Below are 20,367 nucleotides of genomic sequence, written 5' to 3'. Positions count from 1 at the left end.
TTGCAGTCGTTGCACAGTTTTATTTCATTTAAAATCCGCTGTGTTAAATATTTTTGTTACAAGTTCTGTGTAGGGGGTAAGAGTAATAGACTCTGCAGGCACTAGCAACCCCCTCACCCCTCAATTCATGTGTGCGCTATCGGATTCAGAACTGCCCCCCTCCCCCCAAACCAGCACCCGTGGGCTGGGATGTACATTTCAGTGAAAGGCCTGGCCCCCCAGCTGGGTGTGGGCTGGGAGCACGCAGGAAGCCAGCAGTCACACCCAGTGAGCTGTGTGCCAAGGACAGCTGCTGGGGGCTGGTTCTCACCCCCCTGTCGGGCATGTAATGGTGAAAGGGCTGTCCCCAGGAACAGTGCTGCCTCCACAGAGGTCACGGGCTCTGCCCACCCCAACAAGAACATTCACACCACCGTGACTGGGCTGGTGAGAGACAATCGCCAAGGGAAAGTAGGGGAGTTGCCACCCTGTGTTACTGTCTGTGGAGGGAGTGTAACCAGGGCACTGCCAGAAGCATGACACCTACCTCAAGCCCTGCTCTGACCAAAACTTTTCCTGCAAGTGGCCTCGGGGTCAGACCCTTGCAAGGCTGATGAGTGTGAAATATTTTCAAGCAAAACATGGACAGTAGCCTTTCCTGTCCTCTCCCTCCCAGGAACCTCAGTGCTAGGCAGTAAAGCTGAACCTGCCATGGAGGGGCAGGGAAGGGTACCCTAGCACAGCAGCAGCAAGCAGTTTCCAGTGGTATAGGACAAGCTGGAGGTGAGCGTTTGGTGCTGTGAGGGAGAGGATGCCACACAGATGGCTCTGGAAAGGCAATGCCATTCAGTGGTTGGCCCACTGCACGGCAAGTTCTCGTGAGATAGTAAACCTTCATTAAACAAAATAAGAAAGGAGGTAGGAGCTATTCCTGTAATTCCCTTTGGAACAGCTCCAATCACAGCGGAGGGAGAAAGACTGGAATGACCCCTGCCAGTTCCTGAATGCCCTGCATCGTCCCTGCTGGTGCTGCCCTGTCCTGGGTGGGTTGTGTGGGGGTGTGGCTGCCCTACAGGTCGAGCAGCAGCACGCGGGGATCCTCCACCGCTGCCTTGATCTTGCGCAGGAAGGTGACGGCCTCTCTGCCGTCGATGAGCCGGTGATCGTAGGTCAGCGCCACGTACATCATCGGCCGCACCTCGATCTGGGCAGGGACAGGGTTAGTGAGCTCAGTGCTCCTGCCTGCATGCTCCCCTCCTGTGAACTCAGGGAAGACCTGGCTTTTTCCCACCCCAGGCCCTCCTGGATTTGTCCTGCATGGCAAAATTATCTACCCACCCACCCAGGATGGGTCCATGCCACATATGAGATAAGGGCTCTTCCTGGAACCGCTCCCTATCACAAAGGCTACAAGCTCCTCCTTCCCACACCTAAGATTATAACCAGTTTGCCCACTCACAGATAGGACAAAGTCCCCTGCACAGCTCAGGCAAGTACCAGGGCCAGCAAAGGTGCCCTATACCCATTAGTCTCTGCTCCTTCTTCACACTGAAGTGTTTCAGAAGTGACACCAACCCCTTAGAAAAAGGTCCTCAGTCTGCTGAGCCCTGTCCTTTGTTCCCTAAAACCTCCTGTGCAGGTCCACCTACCTTGCCTCCCACAGCCACAGGCCTGTCAAAGATGGCATGCATGCCTAAGATGGCAGACTGGGGTGGGTTAATGATAGGTGTTCCAAAGAGTGACCCAAAAACCCCACCATTGCTGATTGTGAAAGTGCCACCATCCATGTCTTCAATGGCCAGTTCATTCTTCCGTGCCTAGAAGTAAAAATAAGGTCTTAGAAAGCCACACAGACCACACAGAGCAAACAACGAGGGTTTGGACATCCACTCTTTCCAGGAATACTGATTGCAAGAGCTTTGCTTATTGATTTGTTCAGCTGAAAACCAACACAAATTGCTCAAAAATGCATCCTGTCTTTAGAGTGAGCATCTAGTGGCTTTGGGGAAGGATTCTCTCGCTTTGCTTCCAACTCCTGCTTTTGCAGGAGACAGACACAGGGACTTCTACCCCAGGGCAGTTCAGCCTTGGCCTCTGAAGACAAAGGTGAAGATACACCATGTCTCTAATGTAGACTGCAGTCTTCTGGATGGGCAACGAGTAGAGCTGTCCTAGAAGGCAAAGGCACAGCCAGCCATGTAACTGGATCACTCCCCACAGCACAACTCAGTGTGTTAGAGGTCAGAGATGATGACACAGAGACCAAATCAATACATGCCAATCCAGCATTTCCAGTTCTTTCCATTCCTCCCAACCCTCTTCAGAAAAATTTCCTTACCTTTTCCCCCAACTCGTAGATAGCACGCTCTATGTCAGCAAAGTTCATGTTTTCTACATTCCTAACCACAGGGACCACCAGACCCTGGGGAGAAGCAAAGTCCATGAATAGCAAATTCAGTGCAGCAACACACAGATAGCTGTCATGCAGCAGGAATCTGGACACAGCCCCAGAGAGCTCCTGCCTCCTCCTTGGCCCACAGCAGCTGGTTGGCAGAGCTGCCTCACACCCTGGTAGCCTGACAGGAAACCTGGCATGACACACATCAAAGGCTGACACCTTAAATTGAGCAATCATCTTTGCCTTTGCTAGCCTATCTCATAAATCAACCAGGTCTGTCTGGAGCCAGCTCCACATTGATAAATTCCCAGGTAAGGCACTGGGAGATTTCAGCTGGCACCTCTTTCTCTCACCTCTTTTTGCTGGGCCTCCCCTAGACTTCGGGAGAAGACAGTGACAGAACTTCAGTCCTTGTCAAACCTCTGCTTCATAGCAGAACCTTCTAATCAAGAAGGTAATTGACTAATTCAACATCTGTAACTCCATCCCATACTCTCCCTGGACAGAAACATCTCTGTGGAACAGCACAGCAAAGTTAGCCAGAGGACAGGACGTTCAGAGATTTTAGTGCCTATGTCATGGATTCATGACAACAAAGGGGTTCCCTAACCTGGCCCTACTCATTAACAACTGAGATCTATATTGACCCAGTTACCAGATCTCTTATTAAGATGAATGTAGTGGTAGAATATTCTTGGTCCTCCACCTTCCCTCAAAACCCATCTCAGCAGTCCATAATGCAGCAGGTGTCTCATTTACAGAATCAGTCTTATCAGTTAATTTCTGCTGCAGCAGAGCACAAAGCTGAGCTGACTCAAAGTATATGATCATCCCATATGAAAGGCTGCAGGAAGCATGGACAAAGCTCCAAGGTACCTACCCGGGGAGTTGCTACAGCAACACTGATGTCCACATAGTCCCTGTACACAATCTCTTTGGTCGTGTCATCAATCACTAGAAAGAGAAAAATCTTGTGTTACATATGCAGAAACTAAGATCAAAGGTTTGACTAGCTAAAAAATCATAACAACTTGCTCACATCTAGCTTAAACATAACTCCAGAGAAGAATGATTCCTTGCTGTACCTGTGGGAGAGGCACCAGGACAGACAGAAAGAAAACAGTCCACACTGCTCAGTCCTCCTCAGTTATTTTCCCCTTGGTTATTCTGTTCTTCTGTTCCAGCAAGCACCTCTGACATGCCCAGGAACTGCACTGCGCCTACAGGAGTCACCTGTACACAACCAGCAGGCTCTGCCCTCTGCAGGCTGCATATGCACGGCCCCAGCCTCACCCCTGGTCACCCCTTCTTAATCGAGCCCCTCTTGGCAAGCTGACCTCTACCTATGTAAGTGGCTTTAGCAAAATCAGCAGCAGCATGCAGGACTGTCCCCATGCTTTCTGTGCATTTGACTTGCTTCTCCAAGCTACTACTCCTGCCATGGACTTGGCCATTGCCTTTACCCCATTTTGCAATGGTCCCTAGATATGCAAGTCACCAGCAAGGGTCACCACTCACCTGCATTCACAACAGGCTGGTCCTGCAGAGCAAAGGCTGCAGCTTTCACAAAAGCTGACATGAAACCTAGCTTCAGGTTGTGCTTTTTCAGAAAGGTATCCTTGTGTACAGCTCTCATCTCCCGGATGTTGCTGTGAAACACACAGTAACGCTGGTAAACCGGGAGTCCAAGAAAACACCATTCCCTCTGAGTAACAGATTTCAGGGCCAGCCCCAAGGATGCAAATCTGCACCACCAAATGGGAGACCTCCAGTCTGCTGCAAAAGCCTTCACATGTGACATAAACATGGATCTAAGGTTCCTGCCAAAGGATCAAACAGAAACTGGTCCTGGACCACGAGCTCCACAGCCAGGGTAAACCTGCAAGGCCCACACTGCCAAGAACAGAAGTAAGGTGTGGCATGGTATATTTCCTGCTTAGGCCTGATGCTGCCACCTATTCTCTGGAGACAACAGTGCTCATACCAGTGTGGCACCACAGACAGCAAATGCAGGTGTGGCTGGACTGACACAGAAGGGTGAAAAACCAGAATTTGGCAAAAGCAGTAAACATGCAGGAAGTAAAATCAAAGTGATCAAAGGAAAAGACCTCAACCACTCTGCAAATTCAGCACCAGACAGCACAACACCACTTTTGTACCCAACTCTCTGGCTTTAGGAGTTGACCGAACATTAAAGGAATTTTCCCAGGAGCTTATGGTAGTGGGTGCCAGTCCACCCATAGCTCTTGACCAGACAAATCACGTTTTCCCACTGTTTCTATTAATCAAAATTGAGGCCATTTACAAAACATCAACCAAGCTGTGGCAAAAAGCTCTGCCTATTCTAGCCTAACATCAGATGCTGTGGAATTGCATAGTTCATCCCTTCCCCCTTCAGAAACCTTCAGTCTTTGAAGAGACATTTTCACCAAGGAGCAGGATTTTCCATGGTTTAGAGTGTTTGTTTTCCTGTGTCTAACCTTGTTTAGAGTTAGGATTACGACCCAAAGACATTAGTGCCTCCCAAGACACAAGGGCTGCAGCCATGAGAATACAACCTGCTATGGAACTGCCTCATTAAGGCCTCCTCCTTTCAGACACTGACCCCCGTGGGAAGCAAGAGGCCCCAGCATAGGTCTTCACAAATCAACTTCACAGTAATCAATCCAAACCACATTACCAGATGCAATGAGAGCCCCAGGCTGGCGTAAAGCGACACCTCAATGAGCCTCTGAGAGGAGATAAAGCTGCAGCACTTCCCTCCAATCAAGATTATTTTGCCAGCCTTATTGTTCTGAGACCCAAATATTTACATGTTTTCTCTTAAGGAGTAGCATAGGATTTCACAAGGCAATTTGATTTGAGCACAATTTCCCCTTAATGCACTGTAACATAAGCTGCCCACCCTCCAAAGACATTAGTGTGCTCACTCCATGCAAGCACTTGAGTCAGGAGCCCCCCACCTGCTTGAGAGGATGGGGAAGGGTGCTGGTCTGTCTCTAGAAAGCTGTACCATCTGACAGCAAAGGCCTTAGGCCTAAGCAATGCCCACCTGAAAGGCTGATGAGCCCTGGAGAACCAACTCACTGCAAGTTAAACACCTCCAAAAGCAGTAACCTAGTGGAGTGGCAGAAAGCAGATGCTGTATCTTGCTGTCTTCTAACAGCGACTATATGCAAGTGATACTAGCCCCTTCTGGTCTTCTGCTCAACATTTACCTGTCTTCTACCAAAAAGCCCACAGAAGAGGAATCAGAAACTACCCCTATTACAAGTAGCAGGTGACTCCCAAGGAACAGGCCATTAGGAAGCTCTGTACCCCCTCATACCACAACACCAATGTGGTTCTGAAGAAGCTGCACAGACTGTGGTACATACCTAAGAAAGAGGGCCCAAAAGACTTGCTGCCAATCTCTCCAAAGAAAACCTGCAAGGTTTTGACTGCTATTTAAAGATTACTGCCTTAATCTGTTTCTACTCATAAAGGGAAAAAGAGGTTTACTCCTCACCTCATATCAATCTCATTGAAAGTGGTCAGCATGGCACAAGTATTCTGAGCCTCTTTCAGCCGCTGAGCAATACGCTGACGCATCCTATTCATTTTCACCTGCAAATTAAAAAGGTATAAGCAGAAGTTGCCTAAAGCTCATCTAAGGGCAAAATGCACAAGAAACTCAAAAGGCTCTCCTCTTGCCATCTGATTGACTAGATGCCTAGGGCCAAGGTTTTCACTCTAAGTCAGGAGACAATAGGCTGAGGAGTTTATTTCACTGCTCAGCTCAACACACAGTTCACTTGAAAAGCAGTGCTGAAATGCATCACAGTACAGCTACTTCTGACCTCTGCATTCCTCAACACCTCCAAGCATGCATAGGTGTCCATGTGGCTAACGTGAGAAGGGCAAGACTGCTAAGAAAGCAGGTTGCTCAACCATGCTCTCTTAAGAATGCACAAGGCAGTTTCAGCAGCCTCAACCCTTTGCTGAGGGCTTGTGGACAAACCAAGCAGATCACACTGAGTCCTTCTGTCCCGAGTCAGCATAACTCAAGACAAGACTTTTGCCTAGAAAAGACCCATGCCAGATAGGTCCAGGCTCTTTCTCCACACCACCTGTAAGCAGTTCCTGCATGTAGAGAATTTTCCCACCTCTCACAGCCCTACTGAGCTGGGTGTGTACAGGTGGATATGGACACATCCGGCAAGCTCCAGCCAGAACAGATTATCACCTAGCAACAGAAGTGCTGGCAAGGTCCCTGCTCCCACAGCTTACCCTATGCTCTGATCTGGCACCTTTGGTGGGCACTGCCTCCCCAGGAGGGGCTGCCGCTGGGGCTGCAGCCGGCTTCACAGCAGACACTGAGGGGAAAAAACACATCAGTCAAAAACAGAAGCCAGGTAGAAAAAGCCCTGAAAGTGTATTTGAGCTCCTTGCTTAAGTGACACAGCATGGAAGCAGCCTTGAATTAGGCTGGGAAGGTGCTAGGCATAGTTGAGCAGTCCAGTCTGGAGCAAGCAGGGTCGTACTGCAGGAGGCCTTCACCACAAATGCCTCTGTTTGATGTCTTTAACCTTATACACTGTCCCCTCAAGCAGAGAGACTCGAGAACAGGAACAAATGGCTGTTGCCTCACCTGGTTTGCTGTCGATGGGCTGAGTTGACACAGGCGGCACTGGTGGCATTGTAGTGGGAATCGGTGCTGCAGCAGGGGGAGGAGCAGGTGCAGCTGCAGGTTCAGGGGCTGCAGGAGGAGGAGGGGCTGCTGCTGGTTTAGCCTTGGCAGGAGCAGCTGAAAGACAAGGAAGAACCATGGTAAGGGCACCAGCTTCCACTGGCAGAGATCTGTGAGTCCAACCAACCTAACAAAAGTAAACCCTCAGGCAGAGTGCCTTTATGTTCTCAGCACTACTGAGCTGACAGAAATCACCAAAAGAGAAAGCGATTGTGAAAGTGTTTTACTCATCAACATCCTTGACCTCCTCGCTGGAGGAGGCTGGATGCTACAGAGAAGAGGGCACAGAAGGGAGTTAGGGGAATTCTCAACTAGTTATAGCTAACAGTTTAGTCTCCTCCAGAGGGAACAAAAGATAAGATCCCCCTCAGAAGGACTAAAATTATGCTTTTCTAATGGACAACAGAATAGGAGTATTTTCTCAGGATCCCTCTACAATGCTTTGCTAAGTGCTAAAAGGCATTTTATTCTAAATGCTTAAATCTTCAGAAAAAACCTGGTGGAAGCACAAGGCCCATGCAAGTTACACATGCCTGACTTACCTCCAGTTTTCCTGAGTTTGAATAGAGGTGTCCCCCCTTCCACTTTGCCACCATCGGGTACCAGAAGGGCTTCAATCACACCAGCTGCTGGGGCTGGAACTTGCACTGATGTCTGAAAAAAAAGAAAGTCAGTGAAATTCTCCCAAACATCAGTTGGAGACCAAGTGCCCAAGAGAAGATGCCAGTATGTGCAGATACACATTGCAATTTGGCACAGACAGCAGCTGTGTCTCACATTATTTGCACCAGTTTTCACACCCTCCACCAGGATTTTGTGCCAATAGTTAGAAGCTTTAGGAGATGCTGGCAGTGTAATGTATAGCCTGATTTCCAGGGTACAGTCAAGAACTACCCACTGCCAGCATCTTCCTGATGGCAAAGCTGAAAACAGAACTCAGCAGAGAATTCAGCAAGAACTTCAAGGCTTAACAGTCCTTTCAGGAGTGGATGAATGTAAAGCCTAAATTTTAAACTATCTGAAGACAACCTATGGCTGGCAGATTTCTCCTTTGTTTAGGCACAAACAGGTTTCAAAACTCAAAGCACTCAAATCAGAAGGAGAAGTAAAATTACAGCTCCAATAAACAACACCACCAGTGATGATTAATCAAATGGATGAATAAGGGTTATCAAGAATTCTCACTTAAGGCACAGCAAGTTTTATACTAGATGAGAAAAGCTTTTCTCCATGAAGAGAGCAGGAGACACAGTCAGGGCCCTGCAGGCTCTAGGAGCTCTTAGCAGGAGAGAAGCCATACAGGGTACCTGTTACAGAACTAGAAAAAGTTTTGGTCCAGGAACTCCTACCTTGTCTGTTTCAATCTCACACACCACTTCATCTTCCGCCACTGTGTCTCCAACAGCTGAATGACAGATATGAAGACCACTGTGAGGAGGGAGGTGTGCTCTGGCCTCCCCTCTTTACCCACAGCAGTTTCCCACACTAACCCATAACTTCTTCATCCCACTTCTCCACAACTTCTAAAGAAAAGACTAGCTCAAGCAATCTACTGCACAGTTAAGAGTCTGATTCCAGCTTAGACATCTCCCTTCATCCAACATTACCCCGACAGAGAGGTGATGAGGCAGTAACTGCAATTCTTAACCCCTTAGGAGAGCTGCAATTAAATGCCTCATTTGTCACAGACTGAAAGGCACAGAGCAGGATGTCAGCCAGTGAACTGTAATGCATCCCCAAGGTGTCCAACACAGCAGTAACAGCGATGAGAATTTCAGGCAATTGCTTACCTTTCTCCCACCTGACATCTCCTTCTGTGACTGACTCTGCAAAGGCTGGTGTGTTCACCGTAACCACGTCATCCCCTGTGAGAGAGACAAACAGACTTGACTGCTTTCAGAGCTAAAAATTTATGGTACTGCTTCATTCTTGTCATCACGACTCTGCTAAAGGGGGTAGGCCATCAGACATCAATTGCTGTCCGTCTCCTTTCTTCAACATTGATCAACATTTAATCACCCGAGAAATTCATATCTGACCGAAAGCCACATTGTGACTGGAATCCAGACAAAATCTTTAGGGCCCTGGGGATATAAACCCTGAGTCATCCATGCAGGCAGGACAGCAGTGAGCCTTGACCAAGGATGGAAGGTAGCTGCTGGCAGGACAGCAAGAGGTAGCAAAAGAAGCATCACGCTGATTCCTGCCTTCTTACTTACTATGTACCGCAGTGGTTCTGAAGTAGCGGACAGTGAAGACACTGGAGCTATTTACTCTGCAGAAAGAGAGAAAAGTATGAACACAGCAGAACATTCCTCTGCAGGCTGCCAGCACCAAGCTCAAGTACAGAATTTACACTTGCTTAACTGATGTGAAAGGCTGCTCAGCTGTTCTGATGTATTTGGTGCAAAGGACTCCTATTTACTATTCAAGCTGCAACAATCCAGCTAGAAAGGAAGCATTACATCCTACCATCACTTCTGCTCTCAGAAACTCAGTGAGAACTGACACTTATGGAATTTCCATTTAGACAGACAACCCAACAGAACCCTCATAGTTTAAATACTGATTAAAGGGTGACCTGGCCAGCCCATACAATGCCCAAGACTAGTGCAGCAACCATTTTTTGTTAAACCTCCAGATTAGGACTGTCATCTCTACAGAAGTTGTTAGATTGCTCCAAAATAAAAGAAAAGCACCATAAATTGCCTATGGCAATGCATCCAAAAACTAGCTATTTCTCTCCACCATGTTTCTTCACAGGGAGCTGGCAATCCCAATCCTAAGGATGATTTTTATATCTACTGACATCATATTTTCAAAACTGAAAAGAACGTGCTTTAGCATTTCCTCTAGCATGGGCTACTTTGAACAAACAAAGGATTTCAAAGTATTTCAGGCTTTTATGCATGTACTCTTAAGGTTATTTCCCCAAATACATTTTTATAAGACCACCTCATTAGTGCAAACCCTGATATATGAACAACAGTGCTGTGAATGACCCCACTTCTCCCAAGAGAAGATCTACCAGGAGACCATCATAGAGCAAACAACACCTCTAGTCAGATAATCAGAGTAGAAATCCATTTATCGCTGGTTTCCTCACTCCTGTCCCTTCCCTGTCCCAGTACCTGGTTGCAGACAGAGCTTGTTTTCAGTTCCCAACCTGCAAAACCTAGATTTTTTTTTAGGGCTAACTCCATACTGCTACAATGTGCACAAGGATTTCATGACAGCCAACCATATTCTGTTCCTCAGACCTCAAATCTTATCATGGCTGGAGCAAGAGCAACCCCAGTCTCCCCACATGACAGTTTTCCTGTGGATACTTACATAAGCTTCCTGCTGTTTGTGTAAGCCAGTCCTTGGCTCCCAGACACACCTGTGAATGAGAAAGGAGTTATATTATGCAGTTGTCCAACCCTCAAGTATCCTCATCAGATAAAAGAAAGCAGAGGACACTGTTGCCCACCCTGAAAGAAGTTTGGGACCAAATGGGGAATATATCCATGCTGAGACACCTCAGTGCCATCAAACCAGCCCAGAGCTTGCCAAGAACAGTGGTTTTGTCTTCATCTAGATTTATAGGGATGGGGAAAACAGTTATAGCTTGACAACAAAGATAATAATGATAACATTGAAATGGGAAAACGAAGCAGAGCATTCAGAGCAAAATCAGGAAAGAGCTATGAGGAACCACCTCCAGAACTGCTGAGTATCCACACCCATATGAAGTATGGAGCAAGGTATCAGCTCTGCAAGAGGCACCCCAGAAAGTCTCGCAGCCCAGAGACAGCTAAGGAGGAAAAAAAGGACTGAAAAGAGAGTGTGGGGCAGAGAATTGAGCCACCATCATCTCTCTTCTCTGCTCACTCCCTGTCCAGAGAAAATTAGTTTCCAAAACTCACAATAGGGAAATATTTGCACAGCTTCCCAGTTTCACATACCCCACTGTCCCCTTCCCACACTGCTCGTATGCCCTGACACTGCATTTTTTATTATGAGCTGGACTCCTGTCCTTTGTCACAGGGCACTGGGCAGTCTTCCAGAATGATCTTAAAGAGAGTCAGCGTAGTAACTGGAGGACATAATTATCTCAAATTACACAATGCCAGAGGGAAGAACCATTTCCTCACTTGATTTTTTAAAAAAGCAGCACAATTTCTACAGCACAGCTAGAAAAAACCAGAGCTCTAAGGAAAAACAGTTTAAGCATCGAAGTGGAGTTCACAGGCACACCAGATCTGACATGTCACTTAATATTCATCCATTATTTTCAAGGGAGCTTTTTAGAGAGCTAGGGCTCTGCAACAGCATGTGCTTTGAGCACTGCAATGCCTGAAATACACTGTGCTGCTGCTGTGAAACCTTCACCAGAGCCAAATGGATCAGGCAGCATGTACCTCAGGCAAGGGAGGCACTCCCATGGAAACTTAGCTCATTCCACTGCTTCTTCACTACAGACTGACAGAAACAAACCCCAATCAGACCTATCACCAACCTCCATCATCAGCTCTGTTCTTTCTAGGTAAAGTGTAAGACTCACCAGACAGAGGGGATCTTGCCAGAGTACAGTTCCCCTGTCAGAGAGAAAAGGATGTATCAGTATTGCAAGAAGACAAACCCATCCTAGAAGGACTTTGTTTTTTCCCTGAGATCTGAATCAGACACAGGATCCACCATTCCCATGCTCCAGTCTGCAGGCATGCCACTTTCCCACAGTGTGCTAGAGCAGGAGAATACCTATGCCCTTCTTTATCCTTTGTCTCCTCCCAGGGTGCTTTATGATGCAGTGATGTTAAATTTGGTGCTTGCATCTTCCAGTTCTTGGTCCAGAAGTTTTGACCTTCTCATGCACTTTCCTCTTTAAGAAGGAACAGATTTCCAATAGAATTTGCTATGAATGAGAAGATAAAGGATACCTACTGGATATGATGATAAAACATCCCATGATGTTTACTCCTACAGTCATGAATGCAGCATCTAGGGGTTTTAAAATTTTTTTCTGAAGCTACAGAGCCTTTGAACTCCCGAAGACCAGAATTCCTCTCGGTGGCAAAATTTCTACTGCTGTCAGTTAGTCAGGAATTCCACATTCTTTGATGTTTCACTTCATACCTGTGTTGATGTTTCACTTCATACCTGTGTAATCATTGACTGCATTCCTAGCTCAGCTTAACAGAGCTCAAAAGTAGAACACATTTCAAAATATTCAATTTCAAAAAATTCAATTACTTCCCTCTACTGTTATTACATATTTCTCTCACATCAAACCTGCAGGATTGGAGAAGATAAGAACTCTTTAAAAGCAATTGGAAAATAGCACTGTAGCCATGATGGAAATGCACTTTACTGACTTAGAATGACCAGCAACTCAAGGGCTCAAAGCACCCTTATCCAACAGCTAAGTTAAAAGTTAGATTTCCTTCACACCTTCAGGATCTGAAGTTTGCATACAAGCCCTGATTTCAGCTTCAGCAAAGCAAGCAGGATGGGATATAACTGACCTTAAATATCAAAATAATTTGAGGAGCTGTGTGGCAAGACAACAGAGACCAAAGACCAGCAATATACTTAAGCTTGGCACACCATCTACAGGACTGACTGCTGCAGCATACAAAAACAGATTCAATGAACACTTTGTATCAAAACTAAGAGGCCTGGAATCAAGCCCTTGGTAGTTTAATTATCCAAGTTTATAAATGGATTTTACTTGTTGGATATTAACTCAGAGACAACTCAATGATCAATGGGCAATTCAACAGGGTTATAATTAGCTGTGCTGAGGATGCAGGCAGCCAGTCTGACTTACTGCTAAGCTCCAGCACAACACCATGCAGCCACCCTGCTCGCCACTTCACTGCAGGGATCAGTGATCCTGAACCAACAGTGCTGCAAAACCAGCTTGTGGCAGGGCCTGCTGAGCCCCTGCCCCAAGTCAGGCTGGGTAAGGGAAAGCAGGAAGCACTGTGCAGACTTGGCAGAGTCATCTTGAATGCTACAATGCCTAATCTTGGTGCAGCACTGACCCTGCTAATTCAGATCTGGTTTGTGTAAAGCCAACTCTAAGCCAGGATCAGCAAGACAAACTCCAGTTTAACTCCACTGGGTCAGCTCTCTAGAGCACCACAATCCTCAGCACTCTGTATTGATCATATTTTTCCCACTTTCTGTAGTGTCCCAGATAGCATGGAGTCAATCACAAATTGAGTATCAAGCAACCTGAGTTCCCCTTTATCCATTAATGTTTCCCTGGGTGCTTTAAGTGGTTAAAGTCATTCCTTGCATGCCAGACAATAAATTGTTAAGAAAGGAACAGCCTCAGACTGATGCAAAACCAGACAATTCTATTTGCTCAGGACCAGCAAACGTGGAGTGAAAACAAAAATAAAAGTTTAGAAGGTCTGTCCTAAAAATAATCACTGTGAGAAAACATCTGCAGCTCTCTTCCACCAGTGGTGTCAAGTCTGTGTTCTACAACTGCAGCAAAATTAAGGAAAAAAATGGTATCACTCTACCCTTTGCCTTTAAGATTAAGAAATTAGGGTAAGAGTTTAATGTGATGAGGAAGCCAGTAATAAAAGATACTGTGATTTCTCTGGCTTACATTCTGCAGAACTGCTGTGTGTCTGTATCTTAACCACAGTACCTCAGATGAACACGCAGCTTCAGGAGACACTGGACAGGGCTGCTTCCTGTTCCCTTTTGCCCCTGAAGGAATCCTTCTGATTGCACCTCTTCCTGGATCACTTGGCTAAATTTGCCCTCTGCCTTCTATTAGAGCTTTTTCAGCGAGAATGGAAATGTTTCAGTTTTGCCACGTGGCATTAGCACTTTGGGTCAGTTTAAAAAGACAGCCTTCATTTGGGGAAAAAAAAAGTCTTGGTCTAATTAGCCAGTGACTCATGTACCAAGTGATTAATATTTCCCTCTCATTTCACATGACTTCTCAGAATTGTTTTTATAACTGTTATTATGTCGAAGTGACCCTGACATGCGCTGCCCAGGCCACACCTTTCAAGGAGCCATCACCTTCCAGCAGGTCACTACACACTGAAATAAAGGATGGCATACATCAGCTACAGCAACAGCCTGTATACCAACAGTAGGGACCAGGTCAGGCAAGGAATCTGATGAACTTGACAGTACAGCTCATTTCAACAGAGGCACACCAGAAGGCCAGTGCTGTGCAGCTCCAACAACAGGCACAGCAGCAATTGGTTCTCCAGCCATGGCTTCTTGAGAGCAAAGCAGCTGCTGCTTTGACAAGGATGAGCACAAAGCCCTGCTACACACAAAAACCCCACTGCATGGCTTTCATGGGTATCAAAACATTATATACAGCACCGGAGGGTAGATGCTGAGATGGGATGGAGATAACAATGCTGAGTGGTGGATACTGTTACTAACAGGCTCAGAACTCTTCCAGCATGAGGGGAGGATCAAACAGGGAAGAAGAAGTTCTTTACCAACTCCTGCTCAGATAAACAGAAGAATTTGATTCTCAAAGCATTTTACACAGCTCCTGATCAAATCTATCTTTTCCAGACTAGCTTTTCTCTGGACTTTTTCACGTAGCCTTCAAGGTCTGCCTACCCCTGCCCTGACTCTTACGTGCTACAGGCTATTGATGCACATTCATGGTTTCTACTTGATATGAATTCAGGACCTCTTCTTTTACAGTCAGTCAAAACCCAGTCAACCTTTCCTCATCCTCAGTGACTCCACTCTTCTCCAATTCAATCCTCCACTTCTGAATTTTGTACATGTCTACTGTGCTCACATCTGCCATCAGAGGTTTGCCAAGTCCTGGAATTTTTTTCCATCTCTCCAAAAAGCCTGCATTACATCATAATCAGAATTTACTTCCTATATCACTGTTCAAATGGAGATCAAACTACTACTATAACTCTTCCAGTACATCTAACAGGTTAACTAGCATTCATCCTAAAACCTCCTGATTTTCAGACTAGTTTTGTAAAAGGCTTGAATATTCCACCTGACTTCTTTCTGTTCTTTATAATTACACAGCACCACTGAGAGCTGACAAAGGTCAAATATCACTAAAATGCCACTTTAATAAGCTTGTGTAAACTGCATTATAATCAATTTGTCTCTACATTTCAAACTGTAGCTTATACAGGTATCAACAACAGGTAAGTTGTTCATAACACAGTTTTACGTGTATACGCACACATTTATAACACAAAGGTGTCTTTACATTACGATCGGTTGTCAACACTTGCTCGCCTACATTTGCAGGATGTCTAAAATCAAGACTCATGCTCAAAGGCTCCAGCTGGTCAGGGGAAGAGAAGCGATCCTTCCCATCCCGAGGGTATGCACACATATGTGTGTGCACATGGAGCTGGGCATGTTTGCTGTTCAAACGGAAGATGTGTGCGGCAGGACACAGGACCCAGCTGGCCAAGGGCAGCCCCAGGGTTAAGCAGCTCCCGGCTCTGTCAGCCCCCGCTGCAGTCAGCAGAGGTTACCACCCTTTGCAGCGGTTCAATGACTGCCCTGAGAACCGAGCACAGAATTTACACAACAAACCGCACACCGGTTTGTGGCCGATCCTGCACCGGGCGCACCCCGGCCGGGGGGGTCTCTGCCAGCGCAGGCCGGTGGCTGCCAGCAGCGAGGGCCCCGAACGCGACAGCCACTGACAGGCGGGGACGGCAGAGCCCGAGAGCGGCGGCGCTCGGAAGCCCTTCCCGCGGGTCAGCCCTGCCCGGTGCCGGGCGCCACCGCCCTTCCCGCGGGTCAGCCCGGCCCGGTGCCGGGCGCCACCGCCCTTCCCGCGGGGCCGGGCCTGGCAGCGGGGCAGCGGCACCCGCGGGGAAGGGGCAGCGCCGCGCTCACCGCGGCCCCTGCTGCGGAACAGCCTCGCCGCCCCTTCCCGTGCCCGGCCCCGCCGTGTCCCCGGGGCGGCGGTGCCCAGCGCCAGGCAGCAGGGGACGCGTCCCGGTGCCCTTGGCGCCGCCGACCTCGCCCGCCCGGCCGCCGCCCTCCCTCGCTGCCCCGCTCCCCGCGGCCGGTGCCCGCGGGCCGTACCTGTCGGAGGGCGCGCAGCGAGCGGCCCAGCGCGCGGCCGAAGCAGCGGGACCGCCACAGCGGCACCATCGCGGCGGCGGCGGCGGCGGCGGCGGCGGGAGGGGCCGCAGGGCGGACACCGGAACCAGGCCCGGCGCGAGGCGGAAGCGCGGGGGGCCGGACCAAGCGCCCAGAGCGGGGGGAGCAGCCGGGGCGGGACCATCGCGGCGGGGCCGGGCTGTGGGGCCGGGCCGGGCCGGGCCGGGCTGCGGGGCTGTGGGGCTGCGGGGCAGGGCCGGGCCGGGCTGCGGGGCTGTGGGGCCGGGCTGGGCTGCGGGGCCGGGCTGTGGAACAGGGCCGGACTGTGGGGCACGGCCGGGCTGCGGGGCAGGGCCAGGCGGGACGGGGCCTGCTCATAATATTGCTGTGTGTTACCATATACGTAATAATATAGGTATTAACACATCCTTTATAATATATGTGATATTGAATACTATTACTTGTAGATGACATACATATATCTCTGTATTACATATGCTTATATAAACACGTATGCGTACATATAGATGTTATTATACGTAATGGCATATATATATGTGTAATAAATAACCCCGTGCATTACGAAGAGTGCCGTTTCATGACGCTGTGCTCTGAAGCAGCCCTGGGTCGCTGCAGGGCAGCTGTGGACGTGTTTTCCCTGCTCACCTTGGCAAACCGCGGTGCTGAGCCGGTGTGTGGTGACATTGCCGCAGGCATCACCCCGTGGGATGCTGCATGGTTAGAATGACCTCATTAGGTCATTCATCATGGCAAACAGGAAAATGAGCCCACAAGTAAGCCCTGTTCTTCAGCTGCACTCTGTATGTTGAAAACATTTGAGAATTCCCCAGCTAGCTTCTGTTTTCTGACTGCTTCCAGGCAGGGAACCACAGGTGGAGGAAAACCCAAGGAACCTATTTACAGATTCTGAGAACCAGCTCAGGATAGTTACAAAGGGCTGTCTGGCAGCCAGGCATCTCTCAAGGAGCCAAGTCTGGATTATGCACATGCGCTTAATTTAGCCACTGCTTAATAATACATGAATGGTTAACTTCAAGCTTCAAAATATGAGATCATTTTCAAAGGAAAGAGGTTGAATAAAAATCAACAGGGGATAGTCTCCGAGGCTTTGAGGATGAGCTGACTGCTCTAATAAAAGGTAACTGAGCCAGAAAGGCTCTCTGCCAGGGATTTCTCTGTGATCTGTCTTTCGAAGACAGATCTTGTTGTTGTTCTTGCCTTGAACAGTATTGACCACCTGATGTCAACTGCCTTTAACCACAGCCTCCTGCCTCCCCAGTGAATACACCAGGCATTGCCATGCTCAGTTAGCCTGTGGAAGCACAGTAGATGAAGCCCCAGGAGTGGCATGCATGGCTAGGCTTTGCCCACCCACCCACAGCTCCTGCATGAGGAGAAGTGTCTGACAACCACTGGTGTGCTGCTGGGGCAGGTGGGTTTGTCCTGGGGCTGGGGCGAGGATGTGCTCAGCTGGGAGCGATGCCAGCTCTGCTGGTGCTGTCTGTAAAGCACCCTGTGACAAACAAGGGACTCCCTGCTGCTGCTTCTCCTGTTGTCCCACTTTTTGCCCATGTCCTATGCTGTAGACCTCCAGGACAGCCAAATTGCCTCCGTGCCCGCATGGTGTGGGATGTGGGAAATACCTGGCTACCTTCCATGGAAGATGGGTAGCTGGTGGGATCTGGGCCAGCTCCTTCCTTGCCTGTGGCACGGCTTGTCAGCCTGCTGTATTTGCATTGTCTCACCAACATTTCACTATCCTGGGTCCTGAATGGGGCTTCCGGCCAAATTCCAGGCCAAAATTGCTCCTCTGGGCCTCTGCCCACCTGGGCAGCCAGCAGCTCGGCACCTGATAGCCCTTGCCTGTCTGGTTCCAGGGGCTACGACTGCGGCACACAGCAGGGAAGGTGGCCGGACGCTGGTGTTGGACCTGACCTCCTGGCTGTCCATCTGCATATTCAGAAGTCGTTTCCAGCTGGTTGGCTGCCTCCGGCCTCCCCACTCCCTCTTTAAAGGCCCTGAGCGCGGCGGGAGGACGCGCCGGCACTGCCTCTGTGGCTCCCGGCGCTCCCGGGGCTGCCCTCGGGCACCGCGCTCCCCGCGCTCCCGGGGCTCCCGGAGCTGCCCTCGGGCACCGCGCCTCCGGGGCTCCCGGGGCTGCTTTTGGGCACCGTGCTCCCCGCGCTCCCGGTGCTCCCGGGGCTGCCCTCGGGCACCGCGCTCCCCGCGCTCCCGGGGCTGCCCTCGGGCACCGCGCTCCCCGCGCTCCCGGGGCTCCCGGAGCTGCCCTCGGGCACCGCGCCTCCGGGGCTCCCGGGGCTGCTTTTGGGCACCGCGCTCCCCGCGCTCCCGGGGCTGCCCTCGGGCACCGCGCTCCCCGCGCTCTCGGTGCTCCCGGGGCTGCCCTCGGGCACCGCGCTCCCGGGGCTGCCCGCGGCTCGGCTCGGGCACCGGTGCCCCCGGCCAGAGCCATGCGGTGGCCGGGGAAGGCTCTGCGGGGAATTGCCGTCCGGAGGGACAGCCCGCGGCTCCGTGCACGGCTGTCCCACCGAGGAGCACCCAGGGAGCCCACGAGGGGCGGCTTCAATTTTGGAGAAGGCACACTGCCCTCGTCTTCTGAGCATCTTCGTTCCGTTCCTTTTTCTTCAGGTAGGAGGAGTCTCGGCTGCTTTTTAGTGTTCTGGAGGGTGGCACTAGTGAAAGCTGCCAGTAAGAGTGGGAACCAAAGCACGCACCCGCTAACTTCGTGGGGAAAGAGCTGCATCAGCAGGAGGAGTTTGCTTAGGGCAGCACCTGCTGGTCCGGCGGTGCCGGGGATGCTGCGAGGGGGAGCCAGCGCCACCCACACCAGGCTGCCGTGGCCTGGGACAGGAGGCTCTGCTCCCTCCCTCCAAATCTCCAGAAGAAAGACCGTGATGCTGGAAATCTCAAGCAGGTGGAGGTCACCTTGCCAGCTCTGAGTTGATCTGTTTAAAAGGGATGTATCACAGGTTCCAGGGGACTGGGAAACCTGAGCCCAGGGGACAGGCAAGCTCCTGACTGACCCTGCTGTTGAGCACAGCAGATGAGAGAAATTGTGAGCAAGTGCCAAAATAAGGTGTTTCTGTAGAAAAACAGTGAGGTTACAGGACCACACCACTGAGGAAGGATTAAGGCTGGATGGAATCTGTGACTGCAGTGTGTTTGCTGTGTGACTGTGCTGGGTGCAGAGGGCAGGCTGAGAGGCAGCTGCAGGCAATGGTCAAGCTTGTAACACAAGGGCAAGGCAGGATGGTGAGAGCTGCTGGCACCCCACCCTTGTGCTGGCTGAGGATAAACTGAGCAGTTTGAAAGGCCCTACACCAGACTCTTAGGAAAATGAAACCCTAATGGTGTGGATGGGTGGGGAGGCAACACAGATCAACATGTGGTGTCAGATAACCCAGAAAATACTTGGTTTGTCAAGACTATGGCTCTGCAAAAGGTAGAGTCTCCCAGGCACCTGCCTGGAATTCAGGGTGTTTGAAGAAAGGCAACCTGCTAAAAACCCCTGAGAAGAAACCCATTTTCTACACTGCCTGGAGGACTTGACCTGGAGCAGCTACAGGGACAGGAGACTGATGGTGTTGAAAATGATCAGGTATTTCTGGGAACAGCAAAAGAATCTCAGACTTTAAAAGGTGTCCGGAAAAGACAAGAGCTGTCCTAATTTAGCTGTGCAAAGCTGCTGCTAATTAATGTGGATAAGGAAGAAACATCCCTCAGGGATGGTTACTGTGTAATCGCCTAGGATACAATGTTTTACACTTTTGCAAAGCTGTGCAAGGGGGGAATGAGCGGAGGGGGTGAATCCCTGCTTGGAGCCAGCATGACAATTTTAAGCCTGAGGCTGCTGGCTCAGTATTTTTTCTCTTCCCTGATAATCCCCATCCTCATTTATTTTATTCAGTGTTTTGCCAAGCCCTTAGGAACCCCATGTTGCATTAGCCTGAACATCTCGATGCATCTTGCTCACAGCAGGTCACACTGCACTTTTACCCTCTCTGTGCCCTCCTCCACCAGGCTCTTTGTGCTGGCCCAGCCCCAGGTGCTGCCACCCTTCCCCGAGCCCTGGGGGCTCTGTGGGGGTGTTGGGGCCAGCAGAGCTGGCAGCACCCATGGCCTAGCTGGCTGTGTCAATACCTTC

At 49.7% G+C, this 20,367-nt stretch overlaps 1 protein-coding gene across 1 annotated transcript; it reads right to left on the bottom strand.

Moving 5' to 3' along the window:
* Positions 1 to 325: 325 nt before the first annotated feature.
* DLST (dihydrolipoamide S-succinyltransferase) lies at positions 326 to 16,286 on the bottom strand. The gene is made up of 15 exons (XM_066552359.1): positions 16,164 to 16,286; positions 11,653 to 11,686; positions 10,440 to 10,488; positions 9,326 to 9,381; positions 8,897 to 8,971; positions 8,456 to 8,511; positions 7,649 to 7,760; positions 7,008 to 7,163; positions 6,647 to 6,732; positions 5,886 to 5,983; positions 3,896 to 4,026; positions 3,258 to 3,331; positions 2,318 to 2,401; positions 1,629 to 1,796; positions 326 to 1,183 (listed from the first exon to the last, which is right to left on the bottom strand). Exons 1-15 carry the CDS (start codon positions 16,230 to 16,232, stop codon positions 1,049 to 1,051), a joined length of 1,383 nt encoding a protein of 460 aa, XP_066408456.1. The 5' UTR covers positions 16,233 to 16,286; the 3' UTR covers positions 326 to 1,048.
* Positions 16,287 to 20,367: the final 4,081 nt, after the last annotated feature.

The sequence above is a fragment of the Molothrus aeneus genome, chromosome 6, assembly GCF_037042795.1.
Source record: "Molothrus aeneus isolate 106 chromosome 6, BPBGC_Maene_1.0, whole genome shotgun sequence".
NCBI classification, from domain to species: Eukaryota; Metazoa; Chordata; class Aves; order Passeriformes; family Icteridae; genus Molothrus; species Molothrus aeneus.
Note: the sequence above shows the minus strand (reverse complement) of the source record. Positions and strands in the feature narration are given on the sequence as shown.